Here is a 24,524-nt window from a genome sequence, read left to right as displayed (position 1 = left end):
TCCTTCAAGGTTCTGATGCATGTGTTCTTCAATGCATGCTGTCTCAGGTGAAGTTTCATTTGTCGCTGTTATGGGAACTTTTGTTCCGATCACTGTAAAAGGCTCGTTTAGATTATATGATTATCACCTTGAGACACTTTTAATTCGGAGTGTTCTGCCCGGGCAATAGCCTGTTGTTGTTTAACCCACTTTACATCACGTGCGGAGCGCACTTTAAAACGCGATGAACGCGCATTTTGGGAATTGGGAGACAAGATTCGACTTGTGTAAAGTCATGTTTAATGTCTTTCAAATACAAAATAACGACTTTTCATAATAGCCTCGAATGAAATGCGCTTAAATTGAATAACGTAAAAGAAATAGGATAGGAGTGATAAGTAGGCCTACAGTCACTTCAACAGAAGTTTATGGTTTTTCATCGCATGCACGGGAAATAATTGATATACGCTCAATAATTTGGACTGCCCAAAATCAATAGGCCCAAACGGCCAAACCATGATAGGCTACTGTTAAATTCTTAATTAGGCTACTGGTGTTCCCATGAGCTGTTCTATGCCAGTTTTCTTAATATTAAATGTGTTTGGTTGAAAAAGCAAAAACTAATTTTAAATCGCCAAAAGGAAAAAAAAATCTTTAACTTCTCAATCTTCTGTCCGTCAAATTAGTTAAGCACAACATTTAACTGTGTTATTTGTTTTTAAAATATATATAAGCTATGTGTAGCCTAATAGATGATGTTGTTACATTATTTACATGATTATGATGAGGACCTGATCACAACTTCATGCAAATGAAGGGCCTATATTAATTCCACACCCTAATATTACAAATTGTATCAACAGACAGAGTAATTTAGCCTATTAGCCTATTTATAAAAAAATATATAGGCCTATATTTAAGGGAAAATAATAAGCACAATAATTTCGAATTAAAATGAACAGATTTATCAAAGAAAACTGCACAATGAACTATAGAATTAAGTTTTGACGAGTTCCATATACTACTTGTGTGTTTTATTGGCTATTTATTCCTACTTAATTATTTACAGGCACAGTAGGCCCTGTTAGTTTCTATCCTCTGAAATCAGTCCAAATCCATAAAATACCTTGAAAGTTCTTTTAAAAAGTTTACACATAGATTTAACAGGAGGTCATAAAAACAACACACAAAACAGAGAATAAAAACAAATGTTCTTTCTGTTTTGCCAAAATCATTTTGACCACTTTTTTTTTGTAATCACCCATAATTACTTCTTGACAGCATCGCCCAAGTTGTTAATAAATAATGATTAAAGGCAAACTGGACCAGATTTTCATATCAAACCTTGTATCTCAAGTTTCAAATTTGTATGTTTTTTTGTAAAGTAAAGCCCTGCTTCATCATACAAGACTGTCGCACAAAGCTAGTGAAAATAGCAGATCTACAAGCACACAACGCCTCGCACTGCAAGGCGTTTTGTGCTTGTAGATCGGCTATTTTCACTACTTTAGATTGTTTTTAAAATGAAAAATACAAAACGAACGGTTTTGGACATACAAGGTTTCCACTCGACAATGACGATATATATAGCATAAAGAGGCGCAGGATTTCCCCCAAATTGTCATTTAACAGCGCAATGTCTTTTCTCCTGTCCCAGCAGAGCTCAGCCTTTAAGGATGGACTCGCTGTGAGGCTTCTCAACCAGAATCTATCTCTCTCTCTCTCGCCACCGTTTGTTCCCTCCCTCTCCTCCCTCACACGCACGCGCGCGCACGGAGAGAGGACTACAAAAGAAGGGGTTGCGTGAATGGACCTCCACCGACCCTTCAAGATGGACAGCCCCTCCTACCTGCCGGCCCCCCTGGCGTCGCCCGCCCTGATGGTCCTGGCGTCCACGGCCGAGGCCGGCCGAGACGCCTCGGTCCCCTGCCAGGCGCCCCGGCCCTTCGGGGTCCCCGTCTCCATGGAGAAGGACCTCCACCTCCCCTTCCCCTCCGCCTCCTACACCTTCACCTCCATGTACCACCACCACCACCGCCAGGGCCCCGTGTCGGGCACCTTCACCTCCCGGGACTTCCCCGCCTCCTTGCTCCACCTGCACCCCCAGTTCACCGCCCCGCCCGGCCTGGACTGCTCCCCGCTGGGCATGCTGGGCCACGGCGGCGTGGGTGCCTTCCGGCCCTTCTCCTCCCCGCACGAGGAGAGGGAGTCGGGGTGCTACCACTCGGCCTTCACGCCCGCCAAGAGGCTGAAGGGCTGCTTCTCGGAGGCGGAGGGGAAGGACTTTGACTTCGGCTCCCCGGGAGGCGCCCTCAAGGCCGCCGAGGACTCGGCCAGGAAGCTGTTTGCCATGTCTGGGCTGCTGTCTGACAGCGAGGCCTCCTCCAGCCCGGAGGAACGCAAGGAGCAGCAGCGCTGTGAGTGCAACCGCCGCACACTCCACACCCACACAAACACTGGCAGCTCACTGTGTCAGACACACACACACACGCATGCACACACGCACGTACACAGGCAAACACATTTCACGCACGCACACAAGTCCACATTCACAAATGAGCACATTAGAAACACACGCGGCCGTGGTGGGTACAATAAATAAATAAATATATAAAAACAGCATAACTGTGTCATCAAAGGCCCTGACAGAGTCAGATGTGGCTTGGCGGATGAGGGATTTACATAATACTCCACCGCCGCATTGACAAAAAGGTGACAAATTGAAAGGAAACCCTTTGACTGTGAGAGGACACAGCCTTTTCCGTTTGCACTCCAGTCATTATTGCCCGGCTGGGCCGAGTGTTTACAGCACGGCCGCCGCCTCGGCCTGACTTTGACACGAGTAAATTGAATAGTGTCACTTATGTGAGGGGTTAGTGATCATTAGCCACATATGACCATTAGGCCTGTTGGAAGTCAGACTTTTTCCTCAGAGCGGGGGGGGGGGGGGGGGGGGACGGGGGGGACACACACAAATACATGGGCGCATATGGAGAGATGACAGAGAGGACGAGTGAGAGTGTGAGCCGACGACATCCTGTCAGAGATAATGAGGTGCTGCAGAGAGATAGAGAGAGAGAGAGAGAGAAAGGGAGGGAGGGATGGAGGAGGATATAGAAAGAAAGAGTGTGTGAGAGAGAGAGAGAGAGAAGGAATGAGAGAGAGCGCGAGAGAGAGATAGACGGGAGACAAGAGTCACGCACCCCAGCCACAGCTCAGACCCCCCCCACCCCCACCCAACACGCCCCGGCACCCTCAGCTCAATATGGCCGCCCACGCCGGCCGTCTGATTTGTTGACAAATGAGTGGGAGAGGTGTCAGTCAGCGCCACGCTGCTGCTACGGAGAGAGAGAGACGCTCCTCATTACTCCTGGGGATAATTGCCCCGACGGCGCGGGGGCACAATGTTCAGCTTGCCTCGCCCGCCTGAGAGAAAGAGAGAGAGAAGAAGAGAGAGAGACAGAGGCAAGCGAGTGCAAGGGGAGGTAAGACACGCTCGGCACGACGGGAAATCAAACTTGCCACGGCGACCGCCGCCGAGGAGAGCGCCTGACAGATGAAAGGAACCGGAGAGAGAGAGAGAGACAGAGAGAGACAGAGACAGAGAGAGAGAGATAGAGAGAGGAGGGGGGGGGCTCCTTAGATCAGAGGGGGACACCATTGAAACTAATGACAATGAGAGAGAGGGGGGGGGGGGGGGCGTTGGTATATCCTTATTTGTACGTATCACCTAAAGGTAACTTTCATCCCACACAAGACGGGAGGGAGCAAAGATGAGTTGTTCTGAGAAAAGTTTGGATTGTGCGTGCGTGCGTGTGTGTATGTGTGTCTTTGTTGAAACTTCCTGATTGTGTGTGTGTGTGTGTGTGTGTGTGTGTGTGTGTGTGTGTGTGTGTGCGTGCGTGCGTGCGTGCGTGCGTGCGTGCGTGCGTGCGTGCGCGTGCGTGCGTGTGTGTGCGTGCGTGCGGCGCTGCGTGACTGACAGGGCCAGGGAGGTGGAGTGGCAGGAAGGAATCTCAATATGGAATTTTAATAAGGACCGAAAAGGAAAGATGCCAAGCCAGAGCGTTGGTGTGAGAGGTGTGTCTGTCTGACAATGTTTGCCTGTGCACTCGTGCGTGCGTTTTACACCGCGCCACCTGATTTTTTGGGGGGGAATCTCATTTGGGGGAGAATGTTGACAAGGACAAAAGATATTGTGGAACAGGAGGTCTCTCGTTCCAAAAGTGAGTTTGGGAGCGAACGGGGAAAAAAAAGAGAGATTTCTGTTGCATTGGGAGCCTCTTTTCCTGCCTCTTTATCCAATTAGATTGGAGCTCAGGCAAACTAAGAGCTTTAATGCAATTGAGCGCCCAGCACTTTTCTAAGTCTGACATGCGCTGGTTCCTCTTGACTGGTTAACACATGCAGTCACTTCAGGAACCGAAAGTCTTAAGTGTTAAGCTTCAAGTCCCTCTGCACAGTCAAATCCTAACTCAGAAGAAAGTGAATTTGTACTATCTTCAGAGTTGAATCAACACTAAGGATTTTGCTGTGTGGGGACGCATTCAGCAGGAACGATGCCCGTACAAAGTCACATTCAAGTACAAAGTGGACAAAAAGAAAAATGTGTATTTCGTCTCTAGTGAATGTCATACTCTCGCAACACTTTAGTGAACATCTTTACCAATGGCCAAGGAACAATATTCTGGAGACTGTTGTAGTCAACCACTACAGTAGTATCCTTTAAAAAAATCTTGCTTTGTTGTGTGTGCAATAAGTCAAATAATGACCAATGCATAGATCTAAAGTTGTGTCATTGGCACAATCAGAGTCTAACGCTCATCTTGTCTCAACAAAAAGAAAAGAGAACATTTATATTATCACATTATTATCAATATTCCTCACTTTACACATAATATGGTATGTTTCCAGTACAATGTGACACTTGCGTTCTCTTTTAAAGGGATTCAGACTTTTTTTTACAAACGCCATAAAAGTATCGGCTGCATGCCTAGAATGGGATTGGGAATTTTTATTTCAGTCTAACTGTATATGAACCATTCCTGACTCCTGACCACAGGTGACTTTGTTAACCTAAGACCACAGACAGTGTTTCCGGGACTCTCCTGTTAGTCTCATATTTGCCACACAGTGTTGCGCAGTAAAATCCTCTGTGTGGTCTAAATGGACCCTTACTTACAGGTCCATTTTTCACACTCTCAGAGGTAAAATAACTGAATTGTGCGGGTGTAAGGAAGGATACAGACTTAAAGTCAAATTCTCTATCCATGTGTAACTCCATAAGAGTGTACAAATCTAACCAAATGGACCCTTGCCATTTGGTCACATTTGCATGCCCCCAGAGTTACAATGAGCACTCAGGGGTTGACTGCGTATGTGTGGTATGAGGCCTACATGTTTCCATCTGCCTTGTGTATCAGCGGCCGGTGGCAGACGCCTCCCTCCTGTCTCCCGTTTAGTATCTGTCCTCCGTCCCTTTCTCCCCCCAGACTGCGTCTGTTTTATCAGGGACGCACGGTGTGCTCTGACAGCTGTTCAAACAGCCGCGCTCGGTTTCAAAGGGCAGATGTCTTCACTGGAGCGACTCGTGCTTATTTTCCTCAGGGAGATGCTTTCAACCGCAGGAGCGCCGCGCTGGAACTCCAAAAGGCGCTCTTTTAGCACAAACGCCAGAAAAGTTGGAAGGCAGGAGAATGGAGGGTACAAAACACACACAGCCAGACGTAAACGCACCGGTGCACGTGTCTGTGTGTGTGTTGTTCCACCCTGCCCTGCCAGCGTCTGTATCTCAGTGTGAGCCGGGGTTGAGTGAGAGTTGTGATAACTGGAGCCAGATGTGAGTGTGCGTATGTGTTGTGATACTGACTGTGGTGTGGTAGTCGCGTCTGACCATCTAACTCTTGGCTTGGCTGATATTTACAATGGTGTCAACGCATGTTCACCAAAAGGCAATAGTGAATTCATTGTTGTAAGAGCACATTTAAAATGTATGTTCTTATTACACTTCTACACTTTTGGTGAACTCTTTTAAACTCTTTTAACAACTTCGTCGTTCAACTCTGTTAGTTCTGTGCTCCACCCATAGAGTCACATTGAAATCTTGCAGTATTCTTGAAGATTGAAATGCTCTCGGTGTGTGTGTGTGTGTGTGTGTGTGTGTGTGTGTGTGTGTGTGTGTGTGTGCGTGCGTGCGTGTGAGTGACGTGTATTGTGTATTTCATTAACAAGAAGGATGAGTGACACAGTTAAAGAAGATTTAGCAAGTATAATATCCTCATTATCCTTTTCGATAGACAAATTCACCGGCAAACATAGCGGAATCAGGCTGGGAACTCTCGAATCAGGCGTCGTCGCCCACTTGAATCAGACACGGACGCACGGGAAGCCCCTCTTAGCGGGCTGAGCGGCTGTTGAGCCGCTGTTGAGCGAGAACTCTGAGGGATCACTGCATGCGGACTGGCTGAACCGGCTGCCAGGTGAAGAAGAAACATCAGAGGAAGTTGATGCGAGCCGGGAGAGGGGGGAACATTTAAACGTAACACACACACACACACACCGAGGATGCTATACGCCAGATGTGCTCAGTGTTTAAGTGTCCTCCACGGTCCGTTATTCATGGGCTGTTAGCGGAGTGGCGCGGCCGCCGGACAGAATCAATATGACATAGATTCATCTTAGACCTGGCACATGGATTACCTGCTGTGTGTGCCGTTTGATGGGCTTACGATGTTCCAGACACGGGCTTACACGTGTTTGTTGTATGTGTGTGTTCGACGGACGCGCACGTGTGTGTGTGTGTGGATGTCTCTGTGTAGTTCATCGGTAGATAATACTCCTAGTGTCTCTCTCACACACACGCGCACAGACCCAGATCATGGTTGCTCACCCCAGCCTCTCATTCTGATTGGCTGAAAGAGAGGGCAGTGTGAGCGCTGTGTTTGGTGTGAAGCTGTCGCGGATGCCGTCTGGTATCGAGTGGAGCTTCCTGTTGAAAGACGCGCTGTTTACATCCCGTTGGCAGACCCACGGGGGATCAATAGCAACCACTCAATGCTCATGCATACACAAAGTATCTGCTGCCCACCGCTATTCCCAGGGCAGATACTTTGACTCGCACCCGCGCACGCACACACGCACGCACACACACACGCACGCACAAACACACACGCACGCACGCACGCACGCACGCACGCACGCACGCGCGCGCACACACACACACACAGGACACACACAAGTGTTAGTACACCTTCACACAAGCAATGTTCGTTTGGAGTCTTTTGCTGTCCTTTCCTGTTTATGTGATGTAACAGACAGCTAAACTGAGCGACTAAACATTTGCTACAATGGAAGACAGTCGCATTAAGTGGTGGTGGTGGTGGTGGTGGGGGGGGCAACATGTCTAAATTCATGCTGGTTTAATCAATTTAATGCAATATTTATGAGGTCACATGCATTTTCTTTTGCATTTTTTGCAACTTGCTTTTCAATTTCTTCCCAACACAACATCATTTTAATCAACATTGTCACACACAACATTATATACAGTCCTGTATGACAGTGGTTCTCAACCTTTTCAGGCCATGACCCCCAAAATAATCATATTTTAACTGGGGACCCCCCACCCTAACGAGCACTAAGAGTTGAGGCATTACATTTTGTATAACACACACAGTTCTATTGTGAAAATAGCAGATCTGCATGCATGTGAGCATAATGTATTTTCACGATTTCAGCCTCTAATATTTGACAATTTGGCCAATGTTTAATTTTTTCATTTTAGAGGTATTACAAATCCCTTAAATTCTCACTTTAGATATGTGCAGATACCCTCAGTACACTTAATGTTGGTTTGTTTACTGTCGTGTGAGAAAACAATGTTGCACATTAAGTTAATCATTTTGGGCCCCCCCAAAAATTAATTTGGGGACCCCCCTGGGGGTCCTGACCCACAGGTTGAGAACCACTGTATTAGCCCATGTAGGTCCTGTATCAGACCTCGTGTGGAGTCTCTCTGTGTCCTGTGTGATCCAGACACTGGAGGGGAGCAGCATTATGATGCGTTTGATGTGAGAGTCAGCCATGGCTGACTGTTCCCCCTCCTGTTGTGATGCTAGTTTGTTCTCTTAATGTTCTTCTGAGTGAACGGGGGCTTTCATCCTGGCAGGAGGGGAAACTCTTTCCTCCTCTCATGTTCTCCTCAGAGTTTCCTCCTCGCCGCGCCATCTTGTAAGGAGCTCCTCAAGAGGAGCCGATATTAGGAGTTTGCTTGGCTTGGTTAGCATGTGATGGGATTTATTTCTGTGTGATTGTGCTTTGATGTGAGTGAGTGTGAGTTTGTTTATGTGCATTCAACGTACAGTACTAGTATGTAACAACACTCTGTGAGTGCGTGTGTACAAATGGACTATTATTTTTTATCAGATTTAAATTAACACTGAGGTATTTACTGTGCATTATGGCATGAGGCTTATATGTGTGTGTAAAATACTCAGGTGTGTGTGTGTGTGTGTGTGTGTGTGTGTGCGTGCGTGCGTGCGTGCGTGCGTGCGTGTGGTTGCGTGCGTGCGTGTGTGTGCGTGCGTGTGTGTTATGTCTATAGACATGGATTCCTTACATCTTTTCTCTCTATGAGCTAAAATGAGCGTGGTAACAGTGTGTCAGTCTGTGAGACCACACGGCTCGATGGAGACAGACGAGAGCTTACAAGTCTGGCACTTGGCTTTTACAGTAGCAGCGGGAACTGTGTGTGTGTGTGTGTGTGTGTCTGTGTGTGTGTGTGTGTGTGTCTAACATTTGGCAGTGGCCGGCAGCACCTGTTGGCCAGTTAACAGAACATGCAACGGAAACATGAGCAGTGCTGCGGCTGTGTCTTTTAGAGCTACCGCATCTGGCCCTCCATGCAAGAGTCCTGAGTGCCGCTTTAACCCGGGAGAGCGTAGGAATGGACCCGTAAAAGGTCCTCCGTTTGAACCTGACACTATAGTCAAAGAGTTTTTGTAAGTGTGTGATGAGCTCCACAAGTCCACAGCCTCTCTCTGCGTCGACAGAGGCTGGAGTGGATGGAGAGGTGGTGGTTGTGGTGGGGGGGGGGGGGGGGAGTCATAATGAGTGCAGGGCCCAGGGGTTGTTAAAAAAACAGGTCTGTTTTAACTGAGCCCCTCCACTGCTCTCTCTCTCTCTCTCTCTCTCTCTCTCTCTCTCTCTCTCTCTCTCTCTCTCTCTCTCTCTCTCTCTCTCTCTCACTCCTTCTCTCCCTGCACCTGATCGGCCTGCATCTCAGCTCCCTCTGATCTTATACATCAAAGACCCAGAAGATGCGTGTGTGTGTTTGAGTGTGCGTGTGCACCCATGCGTGTTTGTGTGTGCGCTTAAGGAAGACAGGAGGTTCAGGGAGTCGCGGGTGGATTGCAGCGGATTGAATCGCCAGTGTTGTAAGAAATAGCATACCCACATGCACATTCTCTCTGACACGCAAACGCACACGCTGCACGTACGCACGCACGTACAAACACACACACACACACACACACACACACACACACACACACACACACACACACACACACACACACACACACAAGCGCTAACACACACGCACACACATCCTCTACCCTATCCCTTGAGCCTAACAAATCAGTCAGGCAGATAGAAAGGGCAGGAAGGCCAAACGGTGGGGTTAAACACATGCTGCTGAGGGGCTGCACGCACAACAAGACCACACCAACGCTACACCCTGGAACCTGTGCGTGTGTGTGTGTGCCTGTGTGTGTGTGCATGTGTGTGTGAGTGCGTGCGTGCACAGTGCCGTAGACAGAGCTCATTACAGCATGTCATTTGTACGCGTTGCAGCTGTAGAAGCGCTTGACAAAAGCCAAGTTGGTAGAAGGAATGCCAGGCGTACCCCGGAGCAGGACGCACATTTATAGCTGTCCTTGTATCCAAAAAACACGACAACCTGACATTCTTCCATCGCTATCTATATCTATATCTATATCTATAGATAGATAGCACGCATGTGCAATATGTGTGCAATATCCAAAATGTTCGCGTAAAAGTTTAGTTTCATTGCTGCTCTCAACTACGGTCAATAGGACATGATTTTACGGTTATTTGTATCAACGTAAACTGAGGTATTTACAGTAAAGCGCGAATACTTTTGTGTGTACAAATGGCACCAAACGGACCTTATGGGTCAGTGAGGTATGTATTGTGTTCATGTTTTTTTAGTGAAGCCCTGTTTCATCATACAAGACTGTCGCACAAAACTAGTGATCTACAAGCTAGGGATGGGACGATATGAAAATGTCATATCACGATCACTGTGACCAAAGAAATCGCGATTTACGATATCGCGATAATCAAAATCCATTATCCTGGGGCGGAACATTTGCCAAAAAATAGCAGATCTACAAGCTCACAGTGAGATTGTAGATCGGCTATTTTTTGGCAAAGACATTTGATAGAGAGTGAAAAAAAGACTATCAAGTACGTATATTATAAGTACATTTTACCAATTATAGAGGGTTTAAGTGGTACCAGATATGCAGCTCGGCAAATAAAATGTGAATTGATAGCAGTGCATGACGGAGGATGATATCACGATAAATTAAATCTCCACAATACGATTATCCTGAGTGCTTTTTATCATGATAAACTATAATATCGCGTATCGTCCCATCCCTACTACAAGCACACAACGCCTCGCGGTTGCCTTGTAGATCGTCAATTTTCACTATTTTAAATTGTTTTTAAAACAGCAAAAAAGTGACGTTTTGGACATACAAGGTTTCCACCCGACAACGACCGACGCTATCCTCCATGTCAAATGTGTCGCGGTGCATCCATCCGGCGTTCACTGAAGCTGACAGAAAGAGAAAGGAAGGCGTTCTAAGAGACATTACGATGAGTCACTTCCATGCCCCCCCCCAAACCCCTTCCACACCGGTCTGTTTACCCCTGCCTTGAAGGTCAAAGTTCATGGGGATTGACCCCACGCCCCTGCTGTGTCAGGGCATAAACACCCCCCCCCCCACCCACCCACCCAACCCATTCTCCACAGAGAATACCAATAGGCCGGGGCCATAAATCACGAGCCTGATAATTGGTAGGAAAACAGCGGTGCGGGAGTATATAACCTTTTACGTGTAGTCTCAGCTCTTTATTATGGTGCTAATGAGCGGCCATGGATTAGGGTTCGGCGGAGAGAGAGAGAGAGAGGAGCCGGGGTGGGCGGAGTTTACCTCGCCTAATGCCTTCCCCTGGTTGCTCAGCATTTAACACTGCCTAACACATCACAATGTACCAACATACACATATAGAGGATGTACTGAAAACCCCCCCACACACACACACAGGAAATAACCACATGGATATGCGCGTATGCAAACACACCCCCTTGCATATATACATGCATATGCACACACACACACACACACACACACACACACACACACACACACACACACACACACACACACACACACACACACACACACACACACACACACGCACACTCCCTCTCACACACATTCACACACTGCTTGGCAGATCCAGCAGTCTCCATTACGGGCGGCCATTAGTATGGAGATTGTGCTAATTGTCCCCACAGACCACACATGCAGCGCTCCGCGGGCCTGCTGTGAGTCCATGAGTCTGAGTGGGAACAGAGACAGTGCCTTACACATTCTAATGTGACGGTCACGACCCCATTAGTTCAATTACAAATCAATCAGTGAATGCTTATGGGATACATACCACGGATTGTCCCGATGCAAATTGTGCCTTTATCACACATTAGAAAGGGCTTTGTCCGCCGTAACTGCAGTTCAGCCTCACAGTCAGACAAAGGACATGAAGCCATTCTGCCCGGTTGAGGTCAAGGAGACATCATGTAGTAATGTGTATTATCTTTAGCAGGAACTGAAAAGACACAATGGCTTGGATAATAGGAAATATTGTCTTATTCATTTGTTTGAATTCCTTTTGTCATTGCCGTTGCAAGGGAATTTAACAATGCCTGTGTTTACAACCAAGTCTGTGTAGTAAACATTTATATTAGGCAATAATAATTGAAGAGACATTCTAACCTAATAATACTAAAAGCATGAACATACGCATTATGTTGAGCAGGAGCTGAGGTTAAAGTGTAACTTTGAGCCACATTGAGATATTGTTTGACTTTACTTTAGTTAGAAACTGAACTGAACTGTCCTAATTGAGACCCCTTGATTTCCAGTTCAATACAACAAATACAATCAGTTTACAGCATTCAGCACAAACCGAAACAACAGTTTGAATTGAATCAACACCTGTTTCAGTATCGTTTGCTAAAGTTGAAGTTGAAGGAATTGAAGTAATCTGTTGGTGTGAAACATTAGGATTATCGATAGCAACAAAACAATAAGATCTTTGTCAATTTCACTCAGACTCCGTACTTACACTGGTCACTGGCAATTTGGGCCCACTATGCTCAAGATAAAGACAGCTTACTCTATCTCCCCCGTACACACATGCACACACACTTTTGTGTTAAAAAAGTGAAATACCTCTATATTCTGACAGTAGTCATGCAGTGTTCGTTTGATTCCCAGCTCTTTAGTATACAGAAAATGCATTTTCAGGGAGGGATACCAATGTTAATCCAATCAGGAGAGAGATTGTATATAGCATACAGGATAAACAAGTGAAATTGGAGGTGATGACACATTTGGAGCTGTAACATACTATAAAAGGTAAGCTGATAAATTGGTACTGGCTGAAAGTGGCAACCCAACTGAAAATCTATTTTCAGTTAATTAAAGAGCTGGAAAGTCGGGGAGACCCTTGTTACTAAAAAATCACCATAGCAATAATTACCATCAGAATATAGCTAGCATTAACTTTCTAACACAACCTTTTTGTTTTAACAAAAGAAAAAAAAAAACGAATCTTTTAACAGAGCATAACCGCTCTTTGTTGCATAATAATGAATTTGATCTGGAATGCTAATCGGACCAGGCAGGTGCATGTACTATAAGCCTAGTTGAAACCATAGATGTGCAATATTTCAAGACACTTATACTTAATCCTACAACTGTGTTGTGTGCCGAAAATGGCCAATCTACTGTACAAGCTCACAACACGTCGCTGTGTTCGCAAAACACACCGTCTTATGACGGTGAAGAAATTAAGCATTAGAACGTTGCAGAGAAAAGTCATAGCGGTCTGAATTTCCCCTTTTAGAGTCTGGGTGGGCTCCTGAGGACCCAGCGTAACATTTCACTCTGGGGTGGGCCGTAACAGGGTCCAACAGAATCATCACTGGAGGGGATCCAGTCTCATTAGCCCTGGCTCAAAAGCTCCCTGATCAGTCAAGTAGAGGGGATTGAACTCTCGGCAGGTCCGCGCAGCGCCTGTGTGACCCTATTGAGGCAGAACAGAGCATGGAAGATCTATACCCGCTGGTGCTGCCACGGCCCTCTTTGTTCTCCTGTGTTCGCTGACGGGGAGGATCGTAGGGGCGTATCGACGGGAGGGCTCATGCTCGGTGCGCTGCACTCACCAGGGCGACATGCACTCACACGCACACACACACACACGCCTACACTTGTGTATTGTCAACAGCTATTTGAGTGTGTGCGTAATCGACACTCTTTTTAGAAACACACATAGTTGCTTTAGCTTGCACACATACCGGTTCGTATAAACGCGTGCACGCACATATCTTTCAAACAATAGAACCATCAGCCTGTTATTGTCCAGTGTGGTGTAAAGGCTGCATCCACTCCAGTGTTACTGGTGGATTGAGTTACACTTAAGCCAAGTGTCTCACTTTCTTAACAAGGGCTCAGGGGCGTTGGACTGAAGCCAGCCTGGTGCTGGGATACTCCACTTAACACCAACAGATTATTCAGCACTGACCTTACTTTATGTCCTAATTCATTAATGAATGGGCTCCATTTATCAAGCAATGGAATTAAGTTGTTTTAAGGCATTTGTATATGGCATTATGGTGATAGTATTCTACCCAACTTATAATATTTCAGATATGCAGGTCCAGAGTTTTCTTTACATTTTATGTACAGGAATCCAGAATTTCAGTGTTCTCTGGTGATGTTCACTGTCAATTCAATATAGCTGGGTGAAATTGTATCCTCAAATAAATCTTTGCCTTTGCTCTGGAACTGCCTGTACCAAAAGAGCGGAGTTCGCAAAATCCCACAACCCAAACAATGTAGTCAGTGAAAGGATAGCATGTGAAAGCCAATTTAGAATTGACCTGTTATGGACCACTTTTAAACTGTTCCTGTCCCACACCCAGTTCAGTTCAACTATAGGCCTAGACCTAGTCAATCTGACTATCTAGAATGCCATATAGGTTCAAACAAACCATCACTGTTCCATTCAAACTGCTTTCATTACACATTTCACCTTCATCATCTCCTTCATCTTTCTACCTTTTCTACATATACAAAAGCAGTGATGAACGCCACCAGATACTCGATTTGCAAAGGCCCCGATTTCCCATCCTCAGCTGAGTTGTGTCAGTGTGTTGGCTGCTGGTGATGATCAGTATCTTCCCATCTGACTGTTTGAAGATAAGACCATCATCATTTTCACTCATTGTTTTTGTCATCCAGTCAGACACAATAACATCTCGGAGGATGTGTGACTATAACCCAAACACAACAAGTATCTGAACAGAAGACCAGGTGTTAGTGGGGGCCCTTTTTACACCAGCAGTCCTTCTGACAGTATCAGATGCTATCTGACAGAGCCCTGTGAGGGAGGACTCTAGATGGCTTATCAGAAACTATCTCCAGTGATGAGGCAGACAGCAGGGTCTCAGTGTGTGGACTGTGGGTTGTGCGGTGTGCAGGTTCCTATTAGCAGGGACCTCCGTTTTCCCACCTGTGCAGGTGTATGTGGGACAGGTGTGAGAGAGGAAGTCAAGTTGGTGTATTTTCTGGCAAACAGAGGGTGTAATTTGTGTGTGTGCGCATGAGTGTGGGTGCGTGCGTGTGTCGTGTGTGTCCGCGCATGCCTTTGTGCACACTTGAACAAACTGCAACCCTCAAATATCTGGGTAACTTAAGGATCCCTAGGCCAGGGTTCCTGGTGGAACATACCATTATGTGAGCGTGAGGAGTTGAGGACCCAGGTTTGAATCCGACCCCCTTCTTGTCTCACATGTCTCTCTTCTCTCTGCCCTTGGTTTCCCGTCTCTACACTCTCCTGTCAGAAATGAAGAAAGTGCCAAAAATAAGTCTTATATGAGTCCCTATGCCCCAAAAATGATGCCAGTGAATGAAATATGCAACTAAGTGGTACCAGACATTGAAAGCTGGATTTGCTATTGCAGACTTGGTGAGCTTGGCTGGTGCGTCCAATAATATGGGTGAGTTCTTTTATTAGTGATTTCTGAAATACAGTATATTCAGGAAAAGGAGATGGGCAGAGGACTCCCTGAACAATCAACGGAAGGTATTTGTATTACAATGTCGAAGAATTGCGAGAGATTGACAGCTTACTTAACTCTCTGAATTGTCCTAATGCAGTTAACTCTGTCCATCTGGCACTCAGAGGAAATTAAAACAAACATAAGGAAAGCTGTTTGAGCCAGATCTAATAGACACACTGTTTGTCCTGGATTGTTTAGAAAGCCAAGTACACCATGCAAGCGACAAAATGAGCCTCTCATTTTCTCCTTATTAACCACTAATTGAGAGAAAGAACGAGAGAGAAAACAAAGGGAGGGAGAAAGAGAGAGAAGAGAGGTGATGAGAACATAAGTCTGTGGGGGAGAGGGGGAGAGACAAACAGAAAGAAAGAAAGAAAGAAAGAAAGAAAGAAAGAAAGAAAGAAAGAAAGAGATAATGCGTTAATCAGTGGGCCGGGTAATAGTGATCTGTATTTTAAGAGGCAATCTAATTACTGTCTAACGAGGAGCTTTGATTTGTCTATTAGCCTCTTCACATCACCTTATTACACACGCACGTTCTCACACACACACACACACACACGAACACACACACACACACACACACACACACACACACACACACACACACACACACACACACACACACACACACACACACACACACACACAGGAGAGAGGGAGAGTGGTTGAGTGGTTCAGACAATCACACTGGAACTATAGATTTGAATTAACAACCCAGTACTTTATAGCGCAGAGAGCATTATGTCTATCCAGGGATAGAGGCTTGGCCATTCACAGTTCACCCAGGACAATGAAACCAGACCAGCATGGTTAATAATATACCACTTTAAATGGATTCATACTTTTTTGGGGGGACACTTTTTCTGCCCTTTAGCTGGCCCTGACTTGACAGGGACCCTCAAAACATGAACTTGACATTATTTTATCAAAATGCGCAGGCTCCAGTGTGAGATGTTGGATAGATACAGTAGACAGACAAACACAGACAGGCAGAACCTTATTGATCTCTGTGGGGAAAGTCTGCTGTTGCCAAAAGGCCCACCTAACCCTTCATCTTCCCATAGCACACCTAGCTCTAAAGATGCTGCGTGTTGTGTCCAATGCAACAAAACCATAACAAAAAGTAATTTCAGGGAAACATGGAGAGACTTTGAAACTTTCCGCCACAATGTGTCCCTCTTCTGGCTGGTGAGACTTTTACCAAAGTTAAACTGAAATCCGAAATGTTGCTGCATGCGTCGTTACCGGGTGACGAGAGCAGGAACAAATCGTAACAGAGCTACACTGTGACAGGGTTGGATCTTCTCTGTATTTCTGTCTGTCAAACGGGTGCAGGTTGACAAGATGGGAATGAGCGACAGAGCCCCGGTGAGCAGCTGTATTCCACTTCCCTGTGATTGGATTCTTGATCCAATGTAACTGTAACTGACAGCAGTCAGCAGTGAAGTGTCAAAGTCTCTATTTTAGTTTTTCCTCTATTTAAAAATCTTACCTGAGTTTCAGGTAGGCTATTCTGTGGGGTAAAGTCAGTATTTTCTTAAACCCAAACGCTTTTGCTAAAAACACATGATTTCCAAGCTCAAGTGCTTATTACAGTAACTAATAGGTTAAGTAGCTTTCCATAATTTACTGAAGTGTCATGTTAGCAATCATTACATCAAAGCAGGTTCCCTGCTTTTTCAAAGGAGAGTTATTTCACTTTGGAAGCTCTTCAAAAGGATCTATATCCCCAATTAAGCAGCTTACAAATAACCTGCTATCAATGCAAACAACCCAAGGACAGTCCTAACTTTCCCTCTGACTCCCTCTTGCATTCCTCTCTCTCTGTTTCTCCCTCTCTCTCTCTCTCTCTCTCTCTCTCTCTCTCTCTTGCTCGTTGTTCGGGTCTGTAAGCTAGTATCAAATATCATTGAGCCATGCATCTCAATGAGGGGACAGATTGATTGGCCATAGCAGAGCCGAGGCAGGGTTCGATCCGAGCCTCGGGGTCTCGGGTCCTGAGAGGGAGCGAGCATGGTTTAGACTAGAGAGACACAGTCTGCTTGGCCGCGCAGTCCACTCTCCCATCAATGAGATGATTGGGCGGAGGCATGCGGGGTCGTGTCCTGCACCTGATGGAACAATAGCATCGCGTAACGGAGGAGATGACTAAGAGAGCGGGAGAGGGAAAGAGAGAGAGAGAGAGAGATAGAGAGAGAGATGTTGGCGAGGTTGGTGGGGGTCTGCGCACTGATTGACCTGTGGTCAGAAGGGTTACGTCCATTGATCTATGTGGGCAGAAGAAAAGGGCTTTGGCCTGAGGTGCTTCACAATGAGTCAATTTGAGGCCGCGGGGTTCCTGTCCATTCCCACCACGAGCTTTTTCATCATCTGATTCCCCGGGACTTACGGCTGTTGTCTAACCACACAGCATGTGGCGTGGCCGCTGTAATGCACCCTGCACCAGCAGGGGCGTCACAAGGGGGGGAAAAGTGGGACTGAGTTACTAGGGCCCAAGGTGGAGGGGCATTAATTATTTTATACTTTAGCTATTGAAAAATAGCAGATATACAAGCTCACAGCGCGGCACCGAGTGCCACGCTACGAGCTTGTAGATCTGCTATTTTTGAAAAGTTGTGAAAATGTGTGCAAATCTTTGAATATCTTTGAATTTAAGCGAACATTTGGAACTCAAATTTTGCTCTCTGGGGGGTCCCTGGAACTAAATATTTTGAGATGGAGGTCCGTGGCCAAATACATATCATTTTGGGGGTCCTTCACATGAAAAAGTTTGAGCACCACTGAAACAGGTTTTTCAAAAAACCTTCAAAGACTTTCCCGATTCTCAAAAATAACAGATCTACAAGCTCGCAGCGCGGCACCGTATATCTGCTATTTTTCAATAGTTAAAGCACAAAATAATGCAGTGAATCCTTGTACCCAGGGCCCAGAATGTGGTGCGACACCCCTGCCGTTGTAATGCACCGTGCACCGGAGAGGCCAAAGGCCAATCAATGTCCTACAAGGGGTTGATACAGATCTTATTAGTCAATGAATGATCATTAGTAGCCTAACGAGACATTGATTTGTGCAAGGGACAAAGGTTGCAGTGGTTGTGGCGAGTGTCTTTAATACATTAAACACAATTGATTGCAGAGTGGGCGGGATCTAAGCAGGATGCCCAAAACACGATTGGACAACAAGAAATCTGAGGTCAGGCCGGGATAGGAAGAGGTGCGTCCCGTTCTATCGGAGAATGTGGTTAGCATCGAGCAAAGAAAACCCACCGCCACATTTGTCTTTTATGCATTACCGGTGTAGCAATTCTGCAACGAATAAAGCAGCGGAGAAAAAAAAAAAAAAGAAAGATTCCGCCCCGACCTGCAGCCTTTGAAAGCCGAGGAAATGACTCTGCTCATAGCAGATGTGTTACTACTACAGGGCCTATTATGTTGCTCATTAAATACCCAACCTCTCAATAGGCCATTATTTCCCCAATAAAAAACAAACGGCGGCCCGCATACTTTCCCCTCATCCCCCCCTGCGCTTCAGAGGCGCGCTCTACCTCACAGACGGCGAAAAGCCCTGACTAATATCCTGCATGTGATGCTTTTAAATGGGAAGCAGGCCGCGGGACAGGGTGGAGCACAGGTGTGGCAGGAGCCAATGGCTTTTTATTGCCCTTCCGTCTCCTCTGAAAGTGTGCCAAGGACCTGCCCACGCAAAACGCGCCGCTCCACAGCCCCCTGTCGCCAAGCGTTAACTCTCCTCTCTCCCCCGTGTGCCGCCAATCTCTACATGCCCACTAGTTTATATAGAGTCTATGCTTGTTAGGGACTTTATAGAGGGTTTTCCGATGTGCTTAGGGAATTGTTTGATGATCGGGCTAATGATGGCAGCCGAGGGCTGCGCGTCGCCTCAGCTCTTTATCAGGCACGGAGAGCAACACGATCTAGTTGCTGCTGCGTCTCCCCCTCCATAACCACTTAAACTACTACAGGTAGTTCCCAAACACTGGGTCGGGACCCGTTTGTGGGTAGCGGACATGGGTCATGTCCACGACCCACAAATGAGTCCCTTAACTTTTGGTTTCCTACATTTAGTTTTTAATTATTATTATTTCAAAACATTTTCAATAAACATAAAAAAAACCCGAAATTCTTCAGGAATCAAAATGAAAATTTGCGGCGCTAAGGATCACATTGTGAGCTTGTAGATCTGCTGTCTTCATTAGTGGCAAACGTCTAATCTCTCTTTTGGGTCTCAAGCTAACATGTTTGGGAACCACTGCAGTAGTCGAACTCAAGCTCACAGCGGGCCGTAACACAGCATTTTGCGAGCTTGTAAATGTGGCGAATGTTTGCCCCATATGTTTGCCCCAGAATATGGTTGCAAAGGGTCCATGTGGTTAACCTGTGTGACGCCCTGGTATAGCAGGCCCCTGCCTGCCATTCAACCCCACTCCCCCTGTGTCAATCAGCATTATACCACATCCCCAGCTTTTTGTCGCCAGGGGGACATTCGTCACCATGCCCCCCCCCCCCCCCCCCACACACACACACACACACACAGAACAGGCTTTTCATGCCCCAGCATAATGTCAGCGGGTGACAATCCCGGCCTGATGTGATGTGGCATTCACTAAAGGTCACGTTTGGCATCTCAGTCCTGCCTGCATCAGCAGAACTGGCAGCCGTCATATGGGCGCTGGCATCGGCCATTACCCAGGTCCCCATGGGGGAGCCGGGTGGATGGGGTGGGAGGGGGGGAGACAACTCTTTGAGAATTTTGTCAGATTTGCGGAAGAGATTCCTGATCTCTCTGTTTTTTGGTTTTCCAGGGTCGAAACTCGAAATCCCCTAATGGAGAGTCGTCAGTCACCGGTGGTCTTAATGCACGGCGACAGAAACCACCTTTGACTGTCTGTCAGCCGTATGTGAAGGGAAACAAACGTTCTCTGAAATGTCTTGTTTTGTTACAAATTGTGAACTTTCCTTTATGATAAAGGGAGTAAGACAGAGGCATATTGAAGTGTTTTGATTTGGTGCATCCTGATAAAAGTGACTGGGATATAAGATAGAGATTTCTCCATGGCGTCTTCTTCCTTTTTTTTCCTGAAAGAGAATATTAGAAAATAGACAAAAAATAGACAAAATACTCATAGTATTCTCTTCTCTCTCATCTATGACATTGACATGTCCAAAAAGGGACACCGGATTAAAGCCGTAATAATCGCACATAAAATCCCCTTTCGCTTGTCAAATCAAAAGATGTAACCATTGAAATACAGTCAAACTACAGTACAATAACGCAAGTCTCCTCCTAAGAGGGGAACCCGCATGGGAACGGAGAGAGACAGCTGAACAAAGGCTGGACAGACATAGAAAAAGAGGTGTTGAACTGTCCAGACGCAAAAGATGGGGGGGGGGGGGGGGGGGTCAATCAGCGACTACACAGGGAGGAGAGTGAGTGACTGTGTGAATTCATCAGCAGAAGGCCCAGCCAAACGCACCAACCCTCGGCCCTGCCAGAGAGAGGGGCTGGGAATCACAGAGCCCAGCCAGTTGCTGTGGTGAAGGGATGGTTAACAAGCCCCGCGGGCAGGGTTTTACAACGCCGGTTGTTTTTCCGAGACCCCCCAGGCTTGGAGGGAGAGAGAGAGGATGGGGGGGGTGGGAGGGTCTGAGGCTGACCGATACTGACAGGGTTTATGTGTGATGGCAGGGAAGGTGGGGGGCAGGGACGTGCAGAGAATGTTAGAGAGGCAGGGGCTGAAATCTCTAAAAGGACCTTTTGGGGAAAACATCGAAAATAGCCGACCTCCAAGGATGCTTGATTTTTACACAGAGAGGGCAATTCTTTCAACATAAGATGCTGCATCCAAGTTCAGGAGAGTTTGAACGAGGCAATTCTCTTGAATGCTGCCTTCAGGTATGGCATGGAAAAGAGGGGCATTTGCAATTCTTTCACCATAGTAAAAATTGCATTCATGGCCTGCAGATTGCACTTTTTTCGGATGGATAAAAGGGCAGGGGCTCAAGCCGTCTTTGATGTCTATGTGTGCACATGCTTGGGTGGGGGGGTGATAGAGGGCTGGTATGGGATGAGGGTTGAAGAGCAGGAGGGAGATAGAAAGAAGATAGGAATGTGTAAAGAAGTAAGTGGTGGTCATTTTAAACTAGCGCACCGTGGAACAATGATGAGTCAGACCCAAAGCGGAAGCGCGGCAAACATGCATGCTAACAACTGTTTGTGCAGAGCAGGGGTTCAGAGGGAGCAGCGGGCGGAAAGGTGGGGGTGTGGGGGGGGGTCAGCCTATTGGGTGGTGGGGAGGGGTCTTATCCAAAAAGTGAAACAATAAAACACCTGAAAATCAAATCCCATTGCTCTTATCGCGGCGCCACTCGGAGACGTTATCTGTGCAGGTAATGCGGTTATAAATTCAATTTCGGGCCGGGAGATTTCATTGTTTACTGACGCCTGTGTGTTCCGGGCTGTGGCGCGCGGAAAGCCCGGGAACGCTCGATGCGTGTCGGGAAAACTCATTTAGCCTTCCGCAAGGGGATGCAAAAAAGGCAAGAGGAGGAGGGGGGGTTAGGGGTGGGTTAGGGAAAAAAAAGAGGCAAGCTGTCACTCTCCTCAAGGACATCCAGCTCTTGCTTTCTATTTTACACCCCATGTTTTATTTAGGGGCCATTTTGTCCTATTTGGTTCCTCATTATGAGAGCTCATAGCTCAAGTGATGTCAGGAGAGGGCACTTAGCGCCATCACGGAGCTTGTCGTGTCGCTGGTCATTTGGAGTGAAGCCTGGTTGAGGTGTTCACCTATAGTAGTGGTTCTCAGCCTGTGGGTCAGGACCCCCAGGGGGGTCCCCAAATGATGTTGGGGGGTCCCCAGACGAATAGCTTAATGTGCAACATTGTTTTCTCACTGAACAGTAAACAAACCAACATAGAGTTTTAAGTGTATAGAGGGTATCTGCACATTTCTAAAGTAACAATTTGAGGACTTTTTAATACCTCTAAAATGACAAATTAAACATTGGCCAATATAAGAGGCAGAAATTGTGAAAATAGCCGATCTACATGCTCACAATGCCTCGCCTTGTGAGCATGTAGATCGGCTGTTTTCATAATAGAACCGTGTTATACAAAATGTAATGCCTCAACTCTTAGTGCTCGTCAGGGTGGGGGGGTCCCAAGTTCAAATGTGATTATTTTGGGGGTCCCGGCCTGAAAAGGTTGAGAACCACTGACCTATAGCACTCTGATAGCAGGGTCCTCAACGTACCACTACATTATGCTCCACAGAGGCACAGACTGTATGGGTGGCAGAAATGTGCCGCAAATGTGACTTCTCCTTAAATATTACAATTTTATTCGAATGTTAATCTATATCAGTGCGGCAGATAAGGACAGGAAAGACAGAGGGTGGTGACATAATTGGAAAAAAAATATTATTGTCGTACAATGGTATCGCTCATCAAAAATAGCAGATATATGCTCATAACGCATCACGACATGTCGTGAGCTTGTAGATCGATTTTTTTACCTATCTTAGTATTAAGCAATATGGTACGCCACAGCTCTTAAAGTGAATTCGAACCCACGTCCGAAATGGGTGCACCGTATCGTCGGTACAGCACCAGCTGTTTCAGTAGCGACCACTCCACGGCTGCAAGCGCGACTTTTTCAACGCCCACCTGTCTAGCGATGAGTAACGTCTTTTTAAAAGTCAAATTGTGATGGCAAGCCTTCCAGTCGTTTGTTTACACCTTGACTGTGCTAGAGAGAGACGGGGGGAAATTAGGTGCATCTTTGCCTACTAGCTCTCTGCACGTGATTGATGGCTTTCAGGAGTAAATCACCTCATCTACTAGGTAAAATCTTGATATAGTGGAGCTCGTCTGGCTCCCAGCTGGCTGCTTATGGCAGTAATCCATCAGTGGGGCCCAATGGGCCGAGTGGGCCCCTGGGTAATGTTCCTATTGACAGCCTATGATGTCAACACGTTGACAGCAGGAGGCCATAGAAGTGTGTGTGTGTGTGTTCGTTTTCGTGTGTGTGTGTGCGCGTGTGCGTGCGCGTGTGTGTGTAACCTTACCTTATACCCTCACTTTCTGCCTATCAGATAGACATATTGCAGCACGTACCTAAAAGAGAGGCTGTGATAAATCCTAGGCTGACGAATTGTCATGGGATTTTATCAAGCGATCAAATAGTCTCTTGTCCACAGTGGGTGAATCTGCAAAATTGCTTTCCCACATCTCCTAATACATGCCAGGTGTTCAAATTGACCTTTTGATCTTATGTTTATTAAAGAGGACCAACACATTATGTTTAAATCTGAAGCTCTCTGTGAAATAACAATGTCAATGTTGAATAAATAAAAATACATAATAATGATAATAATCAACATTAAATATTTGGCTAAATTACATAGAATGCACAACTTGGACAAAAAAGTAATCGGTTAATTAAAACATTTTGCTCTTACTCTTTCTTTCTTTCTTTCTTTCTTTCTTTCTTTCTTTCTTTCTTTCTTTCTGTCTTTCTTTCTTTGTGTTCAGGTAAGGTGAAGGGTCTGTATGACTCCCAGGCTCCAGTGTGTCCAGTGTGCCAGGCTGTGCTGCGACCAGGCGAGCTGCGGGACCACATGGACCAGGAGTTAAACAAACTGGCACAGCTGCAGATCAGGTTATTAACGTCATCACATGCCTCCCTGTTTCACAGTGAACCCATCATCTCATCTGTCGCCTCTTCTCTTCTCTTCTCTTCTCTTCTCTTCTCTTCTCTTCTCTTCTCTTCTCTTCTCTTCTCTTCTCTTCTCTTCTCTTCTCTTCTCTTCTCTCTTCCATCTTCTCTGTCACCTGAGTGATGTTTACAAGCTGTCTCATTGTTCCCTCCATATTTCATATGGGAGCTTCTGGCCCTGGGGCGACAAATCACGGCGGCAACGAATAATGCGGCTCTAATGGTCGCTTTGAGCCTAACGTGTGCACACACACACACACACACACACACACACACACACACACACACACACACACACACACACACACACACACACACACCAGCGTATGTATACACACAGGCAGACAGATGTGAATGCATCTACAGT

General features: G+C 46.4%; 1 protein-coding gene across 1 annotated transcript in view; it reads left to right on the top strand.

The window, feature by feature from the left end:
- Positions 1-1,786: 1,786 nt before the first annotated feature.
- rnf220b (ring finger protein 220b) overlaps positions 1,787-24,524 on the top strand; it is a gene marked incomplete at both ends in the record, with an annotated part of 36,284 nt that continues 13,546 nt past the window's right edge. Inside the window, 2 exons of the mRNA XM_080721003.1 lie at positions 1,787-2,396; positions 23,974-24,100. Coding sequence (XP_080577129.1) covers positions 1,787-2,396; positions 23,974-24,100 — 737 coding nt within the window. The remainder of the gene's footprint in view (positions 2,397-23,973; positions 24,101-24,524) is intronic.

Source organism: Nannobrachium achirus, assembly GCF_963921795.1.
Source record: "Nannobrachium achirus genome assembly, chromosome: 1".
In the NCBI taxonomy this organism is placed as follows: domain Eukaryota; kingdom Metazoa; phylum Chordata; class Actinopteri; order Myctophiformes; family Myctophidae; genus Nannobrachium; species Nannobrachium achirus.
The sequence above is the reverse complement of the archived record's forward strand: the minus strand, read 5'-3'. Positions and strand labels throughout refer to the sequence as shown.